This window comes from Myodes glareolus, chromosome 21 (assembly GCF_982192425.1).
Source record: "Myodes glareolus chromosome 21, mMyoGla1.1, whole genome shotgun sequence".
In the NCBI taxonomy this organism is placed as follows: Eukaryota; Metazoa; Chordata; class Mammalia; order Rodentia; family Cricetidae; genus Myodes; species Myodes glareolus.
The window spans coordinates 17,708,310-17,727,935 of record NC_142046.1 but is presented as its reverse complement, the minus strand read 5'-3'; the positions used below and the strand labels follow the sequence as shown (position 1 = coordinate 17,727,935).

The window sequence follows — 19,626 nt, the reverse complement described above, 5'->3', positions numbered from 1 at the left end:
ACAAATGACCTTTCTTTCTGGGGTGCTTTCCGACTGACCAGGATCAGTGTTCTGATGCTGTAGAAAGTAAGATAAGGGTGCCATTTCTGCTCACAGCATGCGCTCCCCAGACCCTGACATCTTCTGAAGAACAGCTTCACCCATCCCCTGGGAGGGACCTCAGCCTGTCCTTGGCCCTGTCTAGCACTCTCCTGCATGGCTGTCTGTGAGGAGCAGGGATCCAGCAATACATCTGCTCTGGAAGATACCATCTTCCTGTCCCATGACTTAGAGGAAAGAACGAAGACTTTAGATCCCAGTATGTAATTGGTTGAAGTTTGGTCAGATCCTAAGCATCTTCCCCAATCTTTTGGTCAGATTCCTCATTTATTCTTGAAGGGCAGGCTCTGAAGACTGTGGCAGTGAGGGGGTTTGACTGGAAGGTGCGTAGTGCCGAGCCTCTGTTGCTGCTTCTCAAGGCAAGACCAGTACCCATGCTTACAGCCTGAGTGAGTGTCACCCTTGCCTTGGGGGATCTCTGTTGGACCTAGTGCAGCTGTGTGCCCCCCTGGAGGTACTTTTGTTTGCACTTGTTCCCTTCTGCCTTTCAGAGAACGTTTACATGCTAGCTTCAGTTCCTTCCCAACAGGGGTTCCCTCTTGCAGTCAGTGACAGAGACCCCCATTTCCTGCTATGGTGCAGATTTCTGGTCTGCCCACCATCACAGCTCATGTGGGTCCGTAGGGCTCATCCTTTCAAAGTTCAAGGCAGCAAAATGAACTTGGCAGTTGTTGGGAAGGAAGGGAACACTGGGCACCCTGGGGGAAGGAGCAAAGCCATATGTAGTAGAACAGCATACAGCACACACACACACATCCGACCCTTGGCGCATGCTCTTTTGAGGCAGAGTCCTGCTGTCTAGAGAACCTGCTTGGGCTTTCACAGAAAGGATCAGGGGTGTGGCTGCTGGGTGGGTGGCCTGTGAATCTGTGTAGAGGGAAACACCGGGCTCTGCTTTCTAGAGGCAGAGCTGACTTCCAGTTACCACTCCGAGAAGAGACCCCTCTGCCTTTGATTGCTCGAGATATCCTTCAGGCCTTCGGTTCTGATCAATCCTCATGTCTCACCTTCCACCCAGCACAGTGACATCTTGTCTGCTGGAAGTGCCTTTCTTTTTGTGTCACCCCGGGACTCCTTGTCTTGTTGCTGCGAGTATCACCTATACCTTATACCCTCCTTGTCGTCTCTTGCCCTATGGTGCTAGTGGGAGGTGCCTAGTAGGTGAGGCCCTGGGAGAGAGGGCTGGGTGAGGCAGGAAAAACGCGGGCAGGCTCCTCTCAGGCTGCTACTTTAGGTCTATAACTGCTCATGGCCATCCAAGTCCCACAGCTGGGGGCATGGCCTCAGGCCCTTGCTGAGGGGACAAGGCAGGTCCCCAGGAGTCTGGCCCTAGCCCCACACTGCTGAGTCTGCTGTGCCTTGGTGACTGTCACAGGTGACCAAATGATCTTGTGGCCATCTGGGGTGAAATGGGAAAGATGGCCATGCTGTGCATTGCACAAATTCAGGCATGCTTTGGATGGGCCATGAGGCGGGGGTGGAGGGGAAGCGGTGTCTGGGGATCCCCAGAAGGTTGTGGCTATGACGTGGAGATCGGCCAGCCAGCTCAGGTCTCCTGGGTATGCAGTGGGGTGAGGAAGGTGCTGTATGACAGGCTGTGATCCCCTTGCCTGGAGAAAATCGAAGCTCTAAGTTGCTGAAGAGTTTGCAGGTAAAGGAACCCGTGTCTATGGTAGCAGTGTGCCTAGCAAAAGGTCTGAGATGAGGGCACCAACAGCCAGAGGCCTGGGGATGGCAGGAGAGGGAAGAAGGCCTGGCTAGCTCCAAGAGGCCAACACTGTCTGCCTGCAGCCCTGGCCACACCCTCTGTTGTCCCGGCTTTAGTCACCAGAGAAGAATTTTACCAGGGCCTCCAAGATACCCCGTTTGTTTGTTTTCCGACCTCCTGGTTGACCTCGGATGAGGTCGCTATCCTCCAGGAGAACTAGTGGGAGGGACCTGGGCAGACCCTCCGGTTGGTCTGCCATTCCTTCTGGCTTGGCTTTACTGAAACAGGCTCTTTGCTCTAGGAAGCCACTGGGAAGAGGCAGGGAAGAAAGTGGGAGGGTCAGCCGCCCAGCCTGTAAAGGCTGCTGTCCTGTGCATTCGGGAGCTGAGTGGGCCGGGCACCAGCATGCTGTGTAGTGTTGCTATGCTGGCTCCACCTCTTTGAACTTCATTTGATCTTTTTAGGACAGAAGCTGTTAGTCTCCCTATGCCTTGTTGCTCATACCCCCATCCCCGCCCCCGCCTCATACTCTTTTGTCTGTGAACTTAAAGAGCTGAAGCTAGGTGGTTCACAGGAGGGTGCACACATTTTTCTCTTGAAGATAATGATGTTGACTTCGGAGCTTGCAGCACACAACACCTCATTGTTCCCCTGTTCTGTCCCTTCTGTCTGTCTTTCTGTCCCCAACCCTGTCTTTCTCAGTCTGTCGCCTCTGAATGTCGCTCAGTCTCTGTATGTTCCTCATTTTCTTTCATTTTGTCAACCAGCAAAAGGTGGTCGTGGTGGCCCACAATTTCTCCCAGCAGGTGTGAAGTGAGGGAGCTTGGTGTCTGAGGCAGTCTGCGAATCATGGGGCCGCATGGGAGAGGCCTGTTTGACCATAAGGTGATAATAAACCGGCCATACCTCGGGTTCAGATGGGTTGCAATACCCTCTTGCCTTTGCTGAGATCCCAGTCACCAGTGAACGACCCAGTGGGGCTGAGGCTGCACTGGGGATTTGGGGCCAGTGACCGCCCTGTGAAAACACAGAGCGCACACGAATCCCTGTGGAACTCCTGGTAGAGGGAGCTATACCAGGCCCGTGTCAGGAGGGGACAGGTAGCTAGGCTGGAGGCGTCCTGCTCCCAGCAAGTGCCTGAAAATATACAGGTTATTAAGGGTGTGTGCGCTGAACTCGAGCAAAGACCAGCATCAGCCAAGTCTGCTGGGTCAGCAGTGCAGCTTCTCGGGACCTCTGAGTGCTTCCCCTCTGCAGTTCCAAGGCTCATAGCGCATCTTCTTAGCTCACAACCGCTCCAAGAGCGGTGTCTGGTGGGAGAGGGAACATGGCAGCCAAGGTGAAGTGAATTTCAGGAGAGCTGAACTTACTCCCTTCCTCCGGCCTGCCCCGTGTGAGCCAGGGGCTCACTTAGTCATTCAACAGACACACCTGAGTGTTGGCTATGCTCTGCCCTGCCCACCACAGGACAGAGGGCCTCTGCCCTTCTCGTTTCCTTTGATGCCCACCCCAACGGAGTGGGGTGCAAGATGAACCCTGCAAACTGTTTCATGTAGCCCTCCTCTCAGGACCCCATTGCTCTGTGGTGTTCTCTGTGAATCTCTGTCGTCCCCCACGCCTCCTGCTGAGCTGGACAGCCGAGGTGCTGAGGTCAGGGCTTGGCCAAGGTCCCCTCTGAGTGTTTCCACTCCCTCGGGTGGGCAGGACTGTGGTGGCCAAAAGCACGAAGGCTGGGACTTTAGATTCTATTCTGAGGGCACATCCTGAGTGGCTCCAGATGGTGACCCAGCCCTCACTGGTCTGCCCGAGAGCAGGCTGCTTTTGCAGTGTTGGCACTGTGGCCTGTGATGTGTTCCTTTGCCAAGGGCTCCAGTCCAGGGTCTAGGCTGCTGAACATGGGACTGGCCCTTCTGTAGAGCAGGCTGGTGTCCTCACAGATGTCACCCTTTCTGTTTCTGAGCATGAGCTATACCAGCTATGACCAGACACTAGTTTCTGTTTCTTCTGAAAAGCAGACTCTTCGCTCCATCTGCTCTTGAGTCCTGGAACCTCCTGGTGTTGGGCCGTAGAGTGCTGCTCCATGGCCTTGTCATGAGCTGGCTACCTCATTTGGTCCTTCTGGGTGGAGCGTAGGCAGACTTGGGCCACATCTTCATATGTCAGTGGCTCAGTTTTAGTTGTCTGCCTCAGGGTGACAGATCAGGAGAGGCCATGTGCCCTGGCCGTTCCAAGGATGCTTCCGTGTCCAACAGCTGTGAAGTGAGTGGATGGGAGGCATCAGGGTGACATGACCTCAGTCACTTTCAGCTCTGGAGGAGCGAGAGCAACCAAGGGCTTAGAGGTGGTGAAAGAAATGCCTCTTGGGGAAGGGGAAGGCTACTCTGTGGTTAGAAGTGACAGTGTCACTGGGGTGTGAAACATGTAAATAACTAGCCATTTGTAGTATCTATCTTTGACATCTGCCTCCTGGTTGCCCCTTTCTTCTACTCACTTGTTCAGTGAGTGATTGATTAATCCTTCCTTCCATCCACCTTCTCACCCACTACCCACTTATCTTTTTGTCCACTATCCACCCACCTGCCATTAATATCCATCCATCCATCCGTCTATCCATCCATCCACCCACTCACCCATCCATCTATCCATTTATCCGTTCATCAATTGGCCTACATGTCTATCCTCCAACAACTAATACACTTGACTCTAACATTCATCCCTCCCTCCATCCAACCGACCATCGGTTCATCAGTCCAATTTTCATCGTCCATACATTCAGCTATAATGTCTGTCAATCTACCTACCTACCCCACTTACCATCCGTATTTACCCATCACCCACTCATTGGTCTGTTCATTCATTCATATCCATTGATCGACCATCCATCCACCCACCCACCATCCATCATCCATCAGTCCATTCACCTAACCATTGAGGAATGCTGCCCTCCAAGTATGACATGGTTATGACTTTCTTGAAATCAGAGCAGCAGATATAATTCCACTTACAAGATCAAGTCTACTGACATCTTTTCTAGAGGGGAAAGAGGGCTCATGAGGTGTCCTAGATGTTCACATGACTCACATCGCTGCACATGAGGCAATGGACAAGGCCTTGCTTCTCCGTGAGGATGCAAGTGATTAACTATTTCTGGGTGGGGCCTGTCTCTATCTTGTCAGCAGAACCACCTCTAACTTGTCAGTGCTCCAGTAGGACCTAAGTTAAACTCTTTGGTTTCCCAAGCTAGACTTGTGTGGAAGCCTTTCTTTGGTTTGTCCTTGTTGCTCTATGTAGGGTGAAATGATGTTTGTTCATATCTTCCCCCCAAAACTTAACCTACCACACATGCACCCACCCATTCACTCATCCATCCATCCCTCCATCCATCTATCCATCCATGAATCCATCTATTTCTCCATCCATCCATCCATCCATCCATCCATCCATCCATCCATCCATCCATCCATCCATCTTTTGGTCTATCCTGGACCTTTTATTTGAGCCTTTTGGTGGCATAGCTCCCTTTGTGAGTTGACTATCCGGAGCTCAGCTTCATGCTTCCAACTGCTTCCTTAATTACCCCTCTTTTATCTTAGAACTAAGCTCACCTGCATCCACTTTCCTGTTTAGATACCACACCTAGTTCCATCAGCATCAAAATGGCATGGGAATGCTGGAGTGTTAGCAGCAAGTGTCTGGACTGACCATGAATACACATAAGAGGCTGAGTCCAGCCTCATGGGTCTCTGTCCACTGAGGGATGGGGCAACATCTGCTCCTTTCTGTGTCTGAAAGTGACAGCAAGGCTCCTGTGTCATAGGGGCTGGGTCCCTGTGTGCTGTGATGCAGACTGAGGCCAATGGCCTGGTACTGTTTCTGCTCCTCACGTATATTCCTCAAAGGCAAGCGAGGCATGTGCATAGGCGAGTAGCAGGCTGTCTGGAGAGCAGATCCTGCTGGAGTCAGAAGTCGGAGGTAACATTCTAGGACATGCTGTCACAATGAGGCTGTCACTCACATGGCAGGACCCCTGCTGCAGTAGGTATGAAATCCTCTGAGGTTGGACAGCAGGCTCAATCACAAGGGTCTCAGTGCTCTGCCCGCCTCACAGACATTGAGGTCAGGTTGGGGAGGCTACTACAACTCACGTTCCACTCTAGGATAATCTTTGATTGGCAGGTTCTGATTTGCTGTAATCATTCTTACTGCAAAGACATTTGGGAAATGTAGTTTTAGCCTCCCAGGCTGTGGAGCAGGACTCCCAGGGAGGATTGGGTCTAGCCAAAGAGAACAGTCCTCTCTCTGGAGTCTGATCTGATCATAGGTGGAACAGCCTTGAAAGAGCAATGGAGTTCTTGCATGCAAAGCGTCTGGAGGTGGTCTTGTTGCAGTGGGTAGTGGACCTCAGCTTTCTTCAGACTCACTCAAGTGGCTCTTACTTAGAAGCACAGGTTTCTTGTTGGGAGTAAAGGCCACAGATGTAATACCATGTATGTCTTCCCCAAGTTTTGGGACTCAGATGCGTTCTGAAGACCCCAAGAATACCATTTTCCTCCTAGGGAACCTTGTACTTGAGCTATGGAGTTCTGGGGACTTTTCCTGGCTTCTGTGACTTTTTTAACTGGCCTCGGTTGACATGATCCTCCCGTGGGGGAGGAGGGACCCTGCATTCTTAGCACATCCACCTGTTCCAATAGCCCCTGCCGCTTCAGAGTGGAGGTGCTCCACCTGGGTGTGGCACTGGTCTGAAGGGCAGTAGCTTCCTTTGTTGGGGGGAGAGTTTTCCAGAAGCCTGTGTACTGGACACTACTCCGGTGTTCCCCACACCTTGTTTAAGACTAAATATATCCTGCTCTCTGGCACAGAAAGGCCCTGGCCAGCAGGAAGGGTGGCACTGGGCCTAGGAAAGGTCTGATGGCCTCTTTTACACTTGTTGCAATACAGATCTACAAACATCCCCAGGCAGACTCCTGGAAAACCGCTCTCTGCTCTGACAATGGGGAAAGCAGGCTCCAGGCTGGTCTGGGAAGGGCATCATAGTATGGAGACTGTGATTGAGGTCCAGGAAACCCTGCTGGGATCCTCATCTCTCTCCTTGTCCACTGCCAGCCTTGGAGCTGAGTTTCCAAGTTGACCCAAGGCTCGGCGCTGGGTCATTCTGGCCAGGTGTGCCAGCAGTTGGCTCAGGCATCTTCCCACGGCTGTGTCCAGGCCTGGGACTGCACCATACAACCTCGCCAGCATGCTCAGTATTGCCTTTGATGTTCACCGGACAAACCGAACCCAGTGAGGGCTTTGTCACCACATAGAGTACCTGGGGTTGGGAGTGGGGTACCACAGATACACAAGTGATTGACACCTTATGTGGGCCCGGGCACTGGGTAGTGGCTAAGAGCTGCCTAGGATTCTGAGATGGGGAGGCTATCTCGGATCCATAGTGGACTGGCTGTCCACACTGTGCCCTTCAGAGTGATTTCCTGTAGAGGTGGGGAACCCTTCTCTGGAGTAAATGTGGACAGATGCCAAAAAGTTGGCGCCAGACCTGACCCCTTAAGCAGCCTTGGAGTGAGAGGTAACTTGTCGGTCTCTAGACTTGGTGGCTGCCACTGGAGATCGATCAGAAGCCTGCATGATCATCTTTGGTTACTACCTGCTTAAAAACAGTTTGACTGTCTTCCTGGGGCGCCCCATGGTAATACTCACTTAGGGAGAAAGGTGGGAAGTTAGTGAATCAAGTTTGGGAGGGACAGTCACAGGATAAGCCGATTTCAGCCTCTTGCAGCCTTCAGGTATGGGCTCTGAGTTCTAGGTAGGTATGTGGTATTAGACAGACGGACTCACACAGAATGAACACATGGGCATGTATAGATACCATCTTCAGGCACAGCTAGGTACCCGCTTAGCATGGCAGGAGCCTGTCTCTGCACACACTATATTCCCTGGAGATAGTTGCCCTCTCTGTATATGCAGCCCACATACAGTCAAATAGCAGAATCCTTTTCCCAGAGGACAACCACAGGATGGAGCAACACTGGTCCAGCCTGGTCATGTGACAGGAGGTTTCACACCCTTGTGGTACACTTTGGACTTTGTTCTCCGCTGGATATCCAAGAGCTTCCTATTTGTTGTAACTCAGACTGAGCATAGATAAACAGGAAACCAAGTAGTCCAGGGCAGGCATGTGTAGCCTCCAAGGCCTCTTGATGTGAGGAAAGGGGGCTCTGACAGAGGGGCGTGGTTTGTGTTTGGGGATGTCCCAGCTTCATTTCTGTCACCGAAAGAAAATAAGCTGACAAGAAGAGGCTTAGGGGAGGAAGGAGTTTCTTTCCGGTTAGAATTCCAGGTTACAGTTCATCATTGTGAGGAGGTCAGGGCTGGGTCTTCAGCAGTTGCTCAGCATCACATCCACAGTTAAGAGCAGAGAGGAAGGGCGCTCCAGCTCCCCTGTGTGTCCGGCTCGATTTCTTCACTCTTACACTTCAGGACCCCGTGCCACAGTGGGCTGGGTCTTCCCACGTCAGTTAATTTAAATGAATCCCCATAGTGATGCCTGCAAGCCAACCCAATATAAACAGTTCCTCGATGAAACACTCTTACAAGGTCAAGTTGACAATGAAAGCTAATCAGGGGCGACTGTTGAGTTCTTGATCAGGCACCTGCATTTCAGAGGTCAGAGGGTCAAGTCTGCCTTTCTCTGAGTGCCTCACAAAGGATATGGAGAGTCAGATGCCTTCCTAAAGGGGTCTGAGGTCCCCACAAGCATTCTCCTGTCCTGGGTATTCAGGCCGAGGTCTTTTGAAAGCAGGTAGACTTTGGGTATTTTCTGTGAACTGTTGTCAGAACACGGAGGACCAAATGACATCAGTGGCGGTGGAGAGACAAGTGGAACTCGTGTGATTCAGGCCAGTTGAGGGTTCGGAGTAAGAAGTCCCTGCAGGTTGTAAAGCAAGAAAGGTCGGGGCTGTCTGGGGGTGTAGGCAGTGCCTGGTGACTGAATTGCAGAAGGAGGCAGCTGATTTGTAGGCATGGCCCCGGCAGCTGATTGCAGGAACAGAGATAAACCCATATCTAAGAAGTGTCCCTCCTGGTCCTGAGCAAGCCACCGACCTCTTCTGGACACCAGATTTTGTTGGGGGACAGAGAGGAGGGGGAGGACTGGCTTCGTTTGTCTAAGACCGTCCTTCTCTACAGGGGGTGGGATGCTCTTCAGTCGTGTCTACCCGGGGCTGACACAGTGTCTCTGTCTTTGCAGCTCAGCCAACAGATCTTCTGGAGATGCTAGATTTTCACAATTTGCCCTCAGGGGTAACGAAAACCACAGGTTTCTGTGCCACTCGCCGATCTTCCAAAGGGCCGGATGTCGCCTACCGAGTCTCTAAAGATGCACAACTCAGCATGCCCACCAAGCAGCTGTACCCTGGTAAGTGGCACCCCATTCCTGTTCAGGGTAGTGGAGGGAATGCTGGGGACTCCAGGGGGCCACGAGAAAGCTGGAGTGGGTGGTTGCAGCAGAACCCCGGGTGTGCTTCCTGGGAGTCCTCCTCATTATAGTGAAACCTACCACCCACCCACCCCTCGTGTGTGCGCAAGCCTCGTCTGTGCCTTGAGGGCTCCAAGCAGACATGTTTCTACCAATGATGGACCACAAAGACAAAGGGCAGAAAGGAAGTGGATGCCCCCCAGGGGTGAGGCCAAGGGAGAACGCAGGTCATGGGAAAGGAAGTACTTGCAGTGGGGAACACAAGCCTAATTGGGGCCAGTGACATAAAGATACTCAAGCCCAACATCCTTGCTGGCAGCTAGCGTGAGAGATCCTTAATGAGAATCTGCTGCCAGGTGCCAGACCTCTGCTTTTAATTATGTATCCTTAGGGAGCCATTTTGTCTGGAGGTATGCATCCAGATCATCCACCCACTTGGGTAGTTAGCTCCTATCCTCCACACCCACTGGCACTGATTAAATGCCCTGGGATTATTTTGTGCTGGGCAGGTGAGAGATTCCTCTTTCCCCGCCTCAGGAGGGCCTGCTGGCTCAACCTGAGGAGCCCCGACTCTGCTGACTCGTGTAAGAGGTGAGCCAGGCAAAAGACACCCTCCTTCTGCCATTAGAAGTCTATGCTCAGTCTTTTGGTGGTCCGGACATGATGCCCCAACATTGGACCAGAATGGAGCAGTTTTTGCAAGCTATGCTGTCCCGGTGGACCTCATGTGTCCACTGTATCCTTGAAGGATGCTCTTGCTGGTTGTGTTGTCACTGTCTCTGGCCTTCTGCTATCTGGGTCTCCCAAACCTCCCAGGGTCTCTCTGATATCCTTGTGATTTTTAAAAGTTTGTATCTGCGTGAGAAGCTGGGTGCTTTGACCAGAGGTGTCATTTTGGATGGATGGGTTTCATGCACCAGGCACATCCCTTGCAACCCCAGGGGAAGCAGCCTGGCGTCTCCAAGGAGCATGCCTTTGGTGCAAAACCACCCTGGATTGCAGATGCCCAGGTTAAAGAATGCATACGTTATCTGTGAACATAGACGTCCCACACGACCCTTCTAAGTGGGACCCTCACCCTTCCTCATAGGGAGCTGCAGGGATACTGTGCCTTATTTTTAAAGAGAGCATATATTTTGGGGGAAGTTAACCTTGAGGATCCCCAGTCTCATCTTTTCCCAGAGAGTTGTACTTTTTCTGCCTTGTGGCCCAAGAGTTAGAATTCCGGAGTTGGAAACATGGAAGGGGCTGGCCAGGGACAGCAGGGCGTGATGCTGCTGTGGAGATGACTGATAGGGATTGTCCCCAGCCCAGGCACCTTTAGACAGCCTGCAGATAATGGTTTCTCTTGTCACTGTCACCCAAGGCAAGAGCACTAGCAAAACAGGCTGCTACAGTTCCTGTCTGTCATTCTCTCCGCCTGGGTCAGTTTACGGCAGAACTCTTGTGGGATCAGGTCGCTGAGCCCAGGAAATTGAGTGGATCCCTCACCTAGATGATAGGGGATATTTTTGTGGTTGTTGAATAGTTTGTTGTTGCTCTTTTGTTTTTGAGACAGAATCTCATGTAGGCTCAGGCTGGCCTTGAATCTGCCAAGCAGCTAAGGAGGCCTTGAACTCCTGATCTTCCTGACTTTACCTCTCAAGTGCCGGGATTACAGGCACGTGGTACTGTGCCTGGCATCAGCCTGTCCTGAGCGCTTATCCTCTTGCCTTGGACTCCCCAGTGTGGGGATCACAGCCGGGGCCCCTTGGGATCTATTTGTTTATTCATTCATTGGCAGGATGTCAGGTATTCTAGGCTCGTCTTAAATTTTGCTTCACAGCCAAGGTTGACCTTGAATTTATGAACCTCTTTCATCTACCTTTCTAACCCCAAGATTGCAGGCACGCATCAGTATGACGTTTACGTGATGCTGGCGATCGAGTCCAGGATTCCGTGTGAGCTAGGAAAGCATTTTGTCATCTGAGTCCCAGCCTCAGTCGTGGGAAGTTTTTGTTTTTCTTTTCTCCTGTCCTCAAATTAGTAACTTGAGTAGATACTCGGGGTTGCTGTAGTTAGGGTGTGGGGGTGCACTGGGCCATGCAGTGCGTGTCGGTGGCTTCAGAATGCCTGTAGAGGAAGTTCTGTGGCGTCATCTCCTGAGGCCCCACAGGTCAGTCTGGGAAAGCTGTCCAGGGGGCAGCATTGTATATCACCTGATGTATGAGAGTGCATACCTCAAAGCTTTTGGTTAATCCTGGAAACTCCTGGGAGGCACTGCAGGCTTTCTGACTGGCAAATGCTCAGGAAACAGGTCAGACCTTGTGGGATGGCTCCCGTAGGATTCTTGTAATCCCATGCCAGCCCTTGCTACAGCCTAGGTAAGAACGAGAATGGCTGTGTACTGCTCTGTGCCTCCTTCCAGAGCGCAGGGGCTGCTTGGTTGCACCAGGGTGGGGAGTCTGGCTGTCGCAGGAGTTACCCTAGGTTGCCTAAGGGCTCCAGGCAACCGCAGCAAGGCTGGATTGAGTAGAACATGAATACACGTCTGTGATTGTCTTAGTGAAGCCCATGGTTAGTGGCTGAACTCCACGATAGTCTTACTCTAATGGGCTGATTGATTTCCCATTCATAGCCTGTGCAGTCTGGGTCTCTAAATGACTGGGCATGCTTGTCCATGGAGTAGGGTCTAACCATTCTCTCCCACAGGACACCAAAGAGAAACAGGATATCAAAGAGAAACTAACAGGTCCTGCATGAAGGTGGCCACGAGTCCTCCCTGCATACAACCAAGCTTTACTGTCCCTGCGTCTTGGGTGTAGAAATTCATTTCCTTCTGTTCTTGTGCTGGGCACTGAGGTTTTCCCTTTGCTGACTCTAGGCAGCAGGGATTGACTTGGAGGCCGTCTCCTCACCCCAAGACAGGGTTTCTCTGTAGCTTTGGAGTCTATCCTGGAACTCACTTTTGTAGACCAGGCTGGCCTCGAACTCACAGAGATCTACCTGCCTCTGCCTCCCAAGTGCTGGGATTAAAGGTGTACGCCACCACTGCCCGGTGCCAGGGCTCCATCTTTACTCCAGAATCCTAAGTCGTCAGCAGGCCCCAGGCTCTAGAAGTAGCCCCCGCTCAGCGCTCAGCAGAGCAGCCAGCTGTCCTTATTGCTCCTCCCACTGTGGCTGGCACAGGCCCTGGGTCCAGCAAGTTCACCGTTGTCCACAGGATGAAACACTTCTTAGAATGATGGTCCTATACTGTGGTCATGGGTTGAGGGCAGGGTGCTGGCTGCCTGAGCAGGCCCCATGTGACTTAAGGACCTAGGACAGAGAGAGAATAGAGCACCAGGCCAGAGGTACTGTATTCTGTCAGTGAACAGAACTGTGTGCTCTCTGAGAGGCTGTGGCCAACCCACACATATAGCAGCACGTGGGATTCCCTGGGTGAGGGGTACTTCACCCCATTCCTGTACAATAAGATGTGAGATCTCTTAGTTCAGCAATGGCTTCCCCTTCCTCTCTCTACAGGATGGCCTTTGCCTTGTACCCCCATCAATATGTGATGTCCCTTGGTAAAGGAATGGCCTGCCTCTTGTCCCCACATAGAGTGGTATACGGAATCCTCCAGTTTAGGGCTATCATGTCTCTTGCACCCCTATTCAGTAGAATGTAGGGTCCCTTGTTGAAAGGAGCCCCATCTCTCACACACCCTGTATTGGGGGTGCGAGGATCCCTTTGGGCAGATGGCCCACCTTTGACATTTACTTGGTTGGTTGGAAGCACTCCTCTCTCACTCCCGCTTAGGTCCCAGGCGTCTCATGGTGATAGGCCAGCTGCAGGTGCCTTGCCCTCACTTGGGGACCTGGGGGGCCAGACTGGATGACCCCAGAATAACCCCATCCTGTGGGAAGTGACAGATGGCAGCCATTCTCCAGTCCCATTATCTTGTCCAGAGTCAATGGACAGTTCCGCGGGAAGGTGGAGGGAAGCCAACGAGAATCCCTCTGGCCCACCAGGGATCACCGAAATGCCTCGCTGGCTCCCTGTCTGCCTAAAGTTCTCCACACCCTGCGCCATGTCCCGCCCCTTATCTCTTCCATCACCCCACCCCAGGCCGCTGCACATGGGCTGTTATCCAGATAACTCATGTATCGCCCCTGTCCCTTATGGAAGTACTACTTCCTGGGAGCGAGAACCATGTTTGTCCCTTGGCTTCTCCCTGGAGCCTGGCCCATGTTAGAGGAGTCGCCATAATTATTGATTACCTCACCACGGTGAGTGATACATCATCCTGTCGATAGCCGTTGACTAAGCCTGAGTCCCTTCCGTGGTAGTTGCACATGCTAGCCTCCCGTCGTATTCCCGACATGGACAGGAGTCTCTGGGCGTCAGTGGAAGGAGAGAGGGTGTGCCATGCGGGCAGCGGCTGGTCCTCCACCGCACTCACCTCTCAGTGGTGGCTTTTCTGAGCCAGATGAGTTAGGAAGCACCAGACAGCAGGTGCACTTCTCCCAGACTGCCTGGAAACTTGGAGTACGGTGTCAGCGTCCAGCTCCTGTCACAGCTGAGAAGGAACCGTCTTAAAGTGACTATAAATCCATTGTTATTTTGCCAGGAGAGAGATTAATGTTCTACATAATTTATCTTTTTCAAGTTTTTTTTTTTCTGAGCTGAGGAAATTTGTTACCATAGCGATTCCAAACATTGAGAAAGAGCATTTTAATGAGCTGAGAGAGACGGGCTGGCTGTCCTCAGCCATAGATCACGATGGAGAAGGAGGACTCTCTCATGTCCCACTCTTATTCTTCCAGTCAATGACTGCACGGGACAGAGTCAGGGAGGGCACAGAGGGGGGATGAAGACTGCACGGTCCAGCCCAGATGCAGACATTGGCCTCCAGGCTGCTATAGCGACCACTCTGGTGCCCACTTCCTGCAAGTGCCTGCCAGCAGCATGGCTAACTGCTCCTCAGCTGGAGGGCCGTCCACCAGGCATGCATGCCAGTCCACCAGCCCCGGCTAACTCTGAGACCTCTGTCTTCCTTCACATCGCTGCATAACGGAGGCTGCAGTGTGATGCCCAGGGCAGCAAGGCAGTGCTGAAGGCTCTCTTGTCGTGTTCCATGCAACTTCCTGGCTGGAAGTTGAAGCAAGGCTAAGTGGGCTCTCAGTGGAGTCTCTTTTCCTAAGTAGCTGCACAACCATCATTATCGGCTATCGGAGCGGCCTGACATTGCCATCCTATCCCAGCAGAGCTGGACATGCTGCTTAGCACACCAACAGGTCCCTGCACACCCAGACTCTTTACACAGGTCCCTGACATGGGCACTGGGTATGCCAGCATTGATGTTCCATGTCAGAGTCTAAGGGCCCCTTAGTGAGAGACGTCATGACCCCTGGGAATGTTCTCCCACTGGCTTCCTAACCCACCATGCCCTGTGACACTCCTGGGGCTTGAATAGTTTCACTGCCAAGAGCTCTCACTGTCTTCACAAGATCTCTCTGCCTGTGCCTACATTGGAAGTGGGAAGGAACGGCAGTCAGGTGCCCCCAGTACTCCAGGTCCTAAGACATCTTCTACCAGGCATGCATGCCAGCCCTCGCTATCCACCAGCACCTCAGGAGCGTACCTGCAGCACGCAGTTCCGTCAGCAGAGGGCGCCCTTGGATAGCTTTGCATGGGACCGGCACACCCTAACCTGGCTACAGCGGTGTCTAGTAGTCTTCTGGGTCAAATAGTTGACCTGGTTCCAACTTTAGTGGAAGAGTGGGGATAGCCAGACATTCCTGTCCTATCCCAGTTCACACCTCAGACTCCCGGTCCTCTACAGAGAGGATGGTGCACCTGTTTCCACCCGTCTGTTCCTGCTGACGCCTTGCTGGTTGTTGCCCTCTGAGGTATCTATAAGGTACACTCTCCATGGGTCAGGGAAGGAAAGATGGTTTCTAGATTCCTTTTCCTCCAGGCTGATGGTGGCATAACTTCTAACATAGGAGAATAGTTGATGTCTTCATGAGGATCTATGGGGAGGTAGCAGCTGAGGTCTCACCTAGTTTCAATCAAGGGTGGCATCAGGAGTGGATTCAGGTACCCTCAGGGCCAGCCTAGAGGCTTACTATATTGATGGGGACAGGCCCTCCTGCTCAACATACTAGGTGTTTGTTTTTCTTAAAAATTTAAATTTAGAGTATTTTTAAATTTATTTTTTTACCTTTTCTTTGATTTGCATGTTGACAAGGAAATCTCAGAAAGTGTGAGTCTAGGGTTGCCCCAAGTCCATGGTCTCCCACCCTCTTCTCCTCCTCTCCTCGGATCCCCTGTGACTGACACTGAATGAGACACACTGTGCCCAGGCCTTTATGCAGTGGGAGACACAAAGATGCTTCAGCAGCTGCCTCTGTCGAGGGCAGCTCTCAGTCCAGTGGGTCCTGGGTAGGACTCTTACCCAGCTGTGTGGAGGTATAGGATGGAGCCAAGAGAGTGAGTTGTTGGCTCCTCGCTGGAAGGACCACTGGGGTTGGCTGGAGAAGCTTGCCTTTAAGTATGCCTTGAATTGGCAGCTTGACCCCTGTTGGTAGAAGAGGACCCCTGTTGACCTCAGGCAGGTGAGCTGCAGAGTGGTACCACACGCGGCTGGGTTTGCCGATCTCTAAACTGGCCTATTTGCTGCTCGCCACGGTTGGCCAAGGTTGAGGTTTTCCTGTTTCCTTCTCACCCTATCCTCTGTTCCAGAGTCTGATTTTCCGGAGGACTTCTCCATCCTGACAACCGTGAAAGCCAAGAAAGGCAGCCAGGCCTTCCTGGTCTCTATTTACAATGAGCAGGGCATCCAGCAGGTGGGGCTGGAGCTGGGCCGCTCTCCCGTCTTCCTCTATGAGGATCACACCGGAAAGCCCGGGCCTGAGGAATATCCTCTCTTCCCTGGCATCAACTTGTCAGATGGCAAGTAAGTATCCTGTCGAGGGAGGGAGTGGAGCTGCTGGCTAGGCAGCATGGGGCAGCAGCTAGCCAGGTATGGCACATTCCGCCCACTGGCAGGGTACTGGGAGGATGGACCCCTGGACCTGCAGTCCCAAAGCCTGGGTTCCGCAGGGCTCAGTTTCTTCTCTTCTCTAAAGCTCCAGGGACCTTTGTTGTTCCCAGCCCCATTTCCCCGTAGAATGCACTGAGTGCGCCCTCGGCTGGCCCTAGATCAAAAGGGACAGAGGAGATTATATGGCCGTGCCTGCCTGTTCCCAAAGGGACTTATTCTTTCTGGATCTGGCACATTCTCTGTGTGAATGAATGAGAACAAAGGCCTACCCCCAATATTCTGCAGGGAGCACCCTAGATGCTGGTGATCACCCCAAATGTAACCCTGGGGACTTCAGGCCACGACTCCTGAGTTTTCTGGCAAGATTCCGTGTCTACCTATCACCCCCCCCCACACACACACACAGTTGCCATGGGGGTCATACCCTGCATACAGACTGGAGCGCTCATGATAATGTTGCCATGACTGCAGCCCCCCATGACTCCTTCCCATGGCTGCACCCACCCCTGAGCCCACAAGCTCCTACCTTCCATGGGCACCCCAGGAGCTCCCGGGGTTTGCATCTTAGGGATGAGAAGTCTGTTTCTGAGAGTCTGGGTGGACTAGAGAGAAGGTTTCTTGTATTTTACATCTGTCCCCAAGAAGCACCTGCATTAACAAGTGCTCCTCCCTCAGTCTAGCCTGCTTCATTGGAAGTAATGGGGCCCATGTCAGGACTTCACAAAGCAGAACTTCCCAGTCACAGTCAAAGTGGGGTGGGTGGGTGGGGGTTCCTAACAGAGACAACTGAATTAGGACAAAGGCTGTCTGGTTTATAAGCATTGATTTCTTGTTGCCTACCGACACTCTGTGGTCACAATGGGAAAAGAAGCCTACTGTGGCCTTTGAAAAATAGTTCGGAAACCAGTGCATGTGATCCCTTCTGGACTCTTGGAGAGTCTCTAAATGACAGTGAAATTCTCATGTGATATTGCCCAGACTTGTGTCCAGATTTGCCACTCAGAGGCTATGCAGCACACAGCCCTGGGTGCCTTGGTAGGATACTGCCACGAGGCTACACATTGGCCTTCTGCAGTATGGACCCCTTTCCCTTCCTGAGTATCTGTTCCTTTGCAGGTGGCACCGAATTGCTATCAGTGTCCACAGGAAAAACGTCACCTTGATCCTTGACTGTAAAAAGAAGATTGTGAAGTTCCTCAACCGCAGCGACCACCCCATAATAGATGTCAATGGCATCATCATGTTTGGCTCTCGGATCCTGGATGATGAAATATTTGAGGTAGGCATGAGATAGACATTCTCCCATGCCACTTGGGACACTTGTGGGCAAGTGGTGGCCCCTCCTATAGAGACGCTATGACTACCGTGAGACCCATCTCCTCGGTTAGGGACCAGTTTGACTCTATCGCTTCCCACAGGATGCTGTGGCCTGTGAGTAGAGAGGTCAGACTGGCTGCCGTGTGAGAATCATGCAGGGATGGTAATGATACCCTTTTCCAGGCAGTCAGTCCTTGACTCCTGGGTGCCAGGTTGGGGTAGACACAGGGCAAGCAAGCCTGCTCTGACTGGTACTTTGTGATGGGCAAGGGTCCCGCTGACAACTTTTGAGTGGACTTTCAGGGCGGAGCTAGGCCACATAGTGGGACTGTCAGAGGTGCAACTGATTCAGTGTGTGTGTGTGTGTGTGTGTATGCTAAGTCAGTGCTGTTCCAGCCTGGTCCAGAGCCTGCTTCGCTGGGAAACACCCGAGAGGCTGGAGGAGGAAGCCCAGCAGAGCAGGGCCTGGGGCCTGAGCTCCAGTCTGCAGAGTCCTCTGGATTCATGTCAAACATGGAAGGATATTGGGGATTTTTTTGCTTCAGGAAGAAAGTTGAGTGCCTGTGCAGGTGTCTGGTGGTCCTGGAGGCCACCGGCAACCGGGTGAACTGAGATAGGACCTGGTGCCATCTTTGAGGTTTGTGTCCCACGTGCATCTGGAGCCAGAGCCCTTGGGCTAGGACGCTTGGTCTGGTTCCCCTTCTTTGACATATCTGGACTTGGTGGAAAGTTTGTTGGTACAGGGCTCCCTGGCTGAAGACGTTTGACAATCACCTGGAAAATGGTCTCTGAGGGTTATGTTGGCTCTCAGATGTCCCCCTCCAGGGCTTGGACAGGACAGATCCTAGATTCCCAAGTACCATGTGAATGTCATTACTCACTGTGAATTCGCCACTGCACCTGACTGAGGCGTGCTGATGGCCTCACAGCTGCAGTGGAGTCCTAGAGCCACGTCCCCTCAGACGCTCAGGGCCCAGCAAGCTGGGTGCAATGTCAAGTTGACCCTAAGCCCTCTGCCGGTAGCTTGTGGAATTGCCATGTCACGGCCACATGGGTCTGTGAGAAAAAATGGCTCATGGTGGGGTCATGGTAAGGAGTGCCCAATGAGTGTGGGCTCCACTCGCTGCGGAGGTTAGGCCGGAGTCTGCTAGGGTGAAGAGGGGCTGCAGCGACGAGTTGAGGAGATTCTAGAACAGCCATCTGCCTGCTGGGGAGACAGGGTGGCCCTCCAAGAGAAGATGGGAGCAGGGCGTGGATGTGTCTGCTACACTCAGCTGCCTTCCAAAGGCTGATTTCTAGGACACTGGAGCCCGGGGCTTCTGCCAGGTGGGATGGGCACATGGGTTGTGCCGACAGTGCCAAGTCCTCTAAACCATGGAGCTGTTCTCACTGCCGGCTTCTGACCAGACTTGCCCAGGGATCCGGGATGAACTGGAGGGTGGCTGAGTGTCCTCAGCTAGACAGAGGTGGCTGCTGGCCTCTTCTGGGGAGCTGAGATGGACAGCTGGCCTAGGGGTCAAGTACCGATTTCACTGATGACCCCGTAGGAGGCTCTGGGTAAAACCTGAGATTCTGGCAAATGCCAGGGCTACCCTGGAGAGAGTGAGTAAAAGGGGCATCTGAGGAGCCGGAGAGAGAACTCTTAGCCAGTGGGGCTAGGATGGCTCCTGCTGTCCAGTCTCTGGTGACCAAATTCTTGAAGGCAGACATGTAAGGGCTTCCCAGGGCTGAGCAAAACATCAGGTCCGAGTCCTTTGTGTACTGGTGGGGTCAGGCTGTGCCAAACACTCGCCATTTCTGCAGGGTGTGCCAGCGTGCCTTTTATCATCATGTTTCTGGAAAAAGTTTGTGTGTGTGCTTGCGTCTGTGTGTGTGTGTGCGCGCGTGCATGCACGTGTGTGCCTATCTCTCGTGTGTATATGTCTCTCTGTGTGTATGTGGCTTATGCATACACATGTGCTCATGTTCATGCGTGTGTGTATTTGCACATGCACATGTGTGCACATGAAGGCCAAC

The 19,626-nt window shown here is 52.6% G+C and overlaps 1 protein-coding gene across 2 annotated transcripts in view; it reads left to right on the top strand.

Annotated features, from left to right (window-relative positions):
• Col5a1 (collagen type V alpha 1 chain) overlaps positions 1-19,626 on the top strand; it is a 153,006-nt gene that overhangs the window by 25,082 nt on the left and 108,298 nt on the right. For both annotated transcript variants that reach the window (XM_087899820.1, XM_087899819.1), the window contains exons 2-4: positions 9,057-9,224; positions 15,993-16,206; positions 17,410-17,572. In XM_087899820.1, coding sequence (XP_087755946.1) covers positions 9,057-9,224; positions 15,993-16,206; positions 17,410-17,572 — 545 coding nt within the window. The remainder of the gene's footprint in view (positions 1-9,056; positions 9,225-15,992; positions 16,207-17,409; positions 17,573-19,626) is intronic.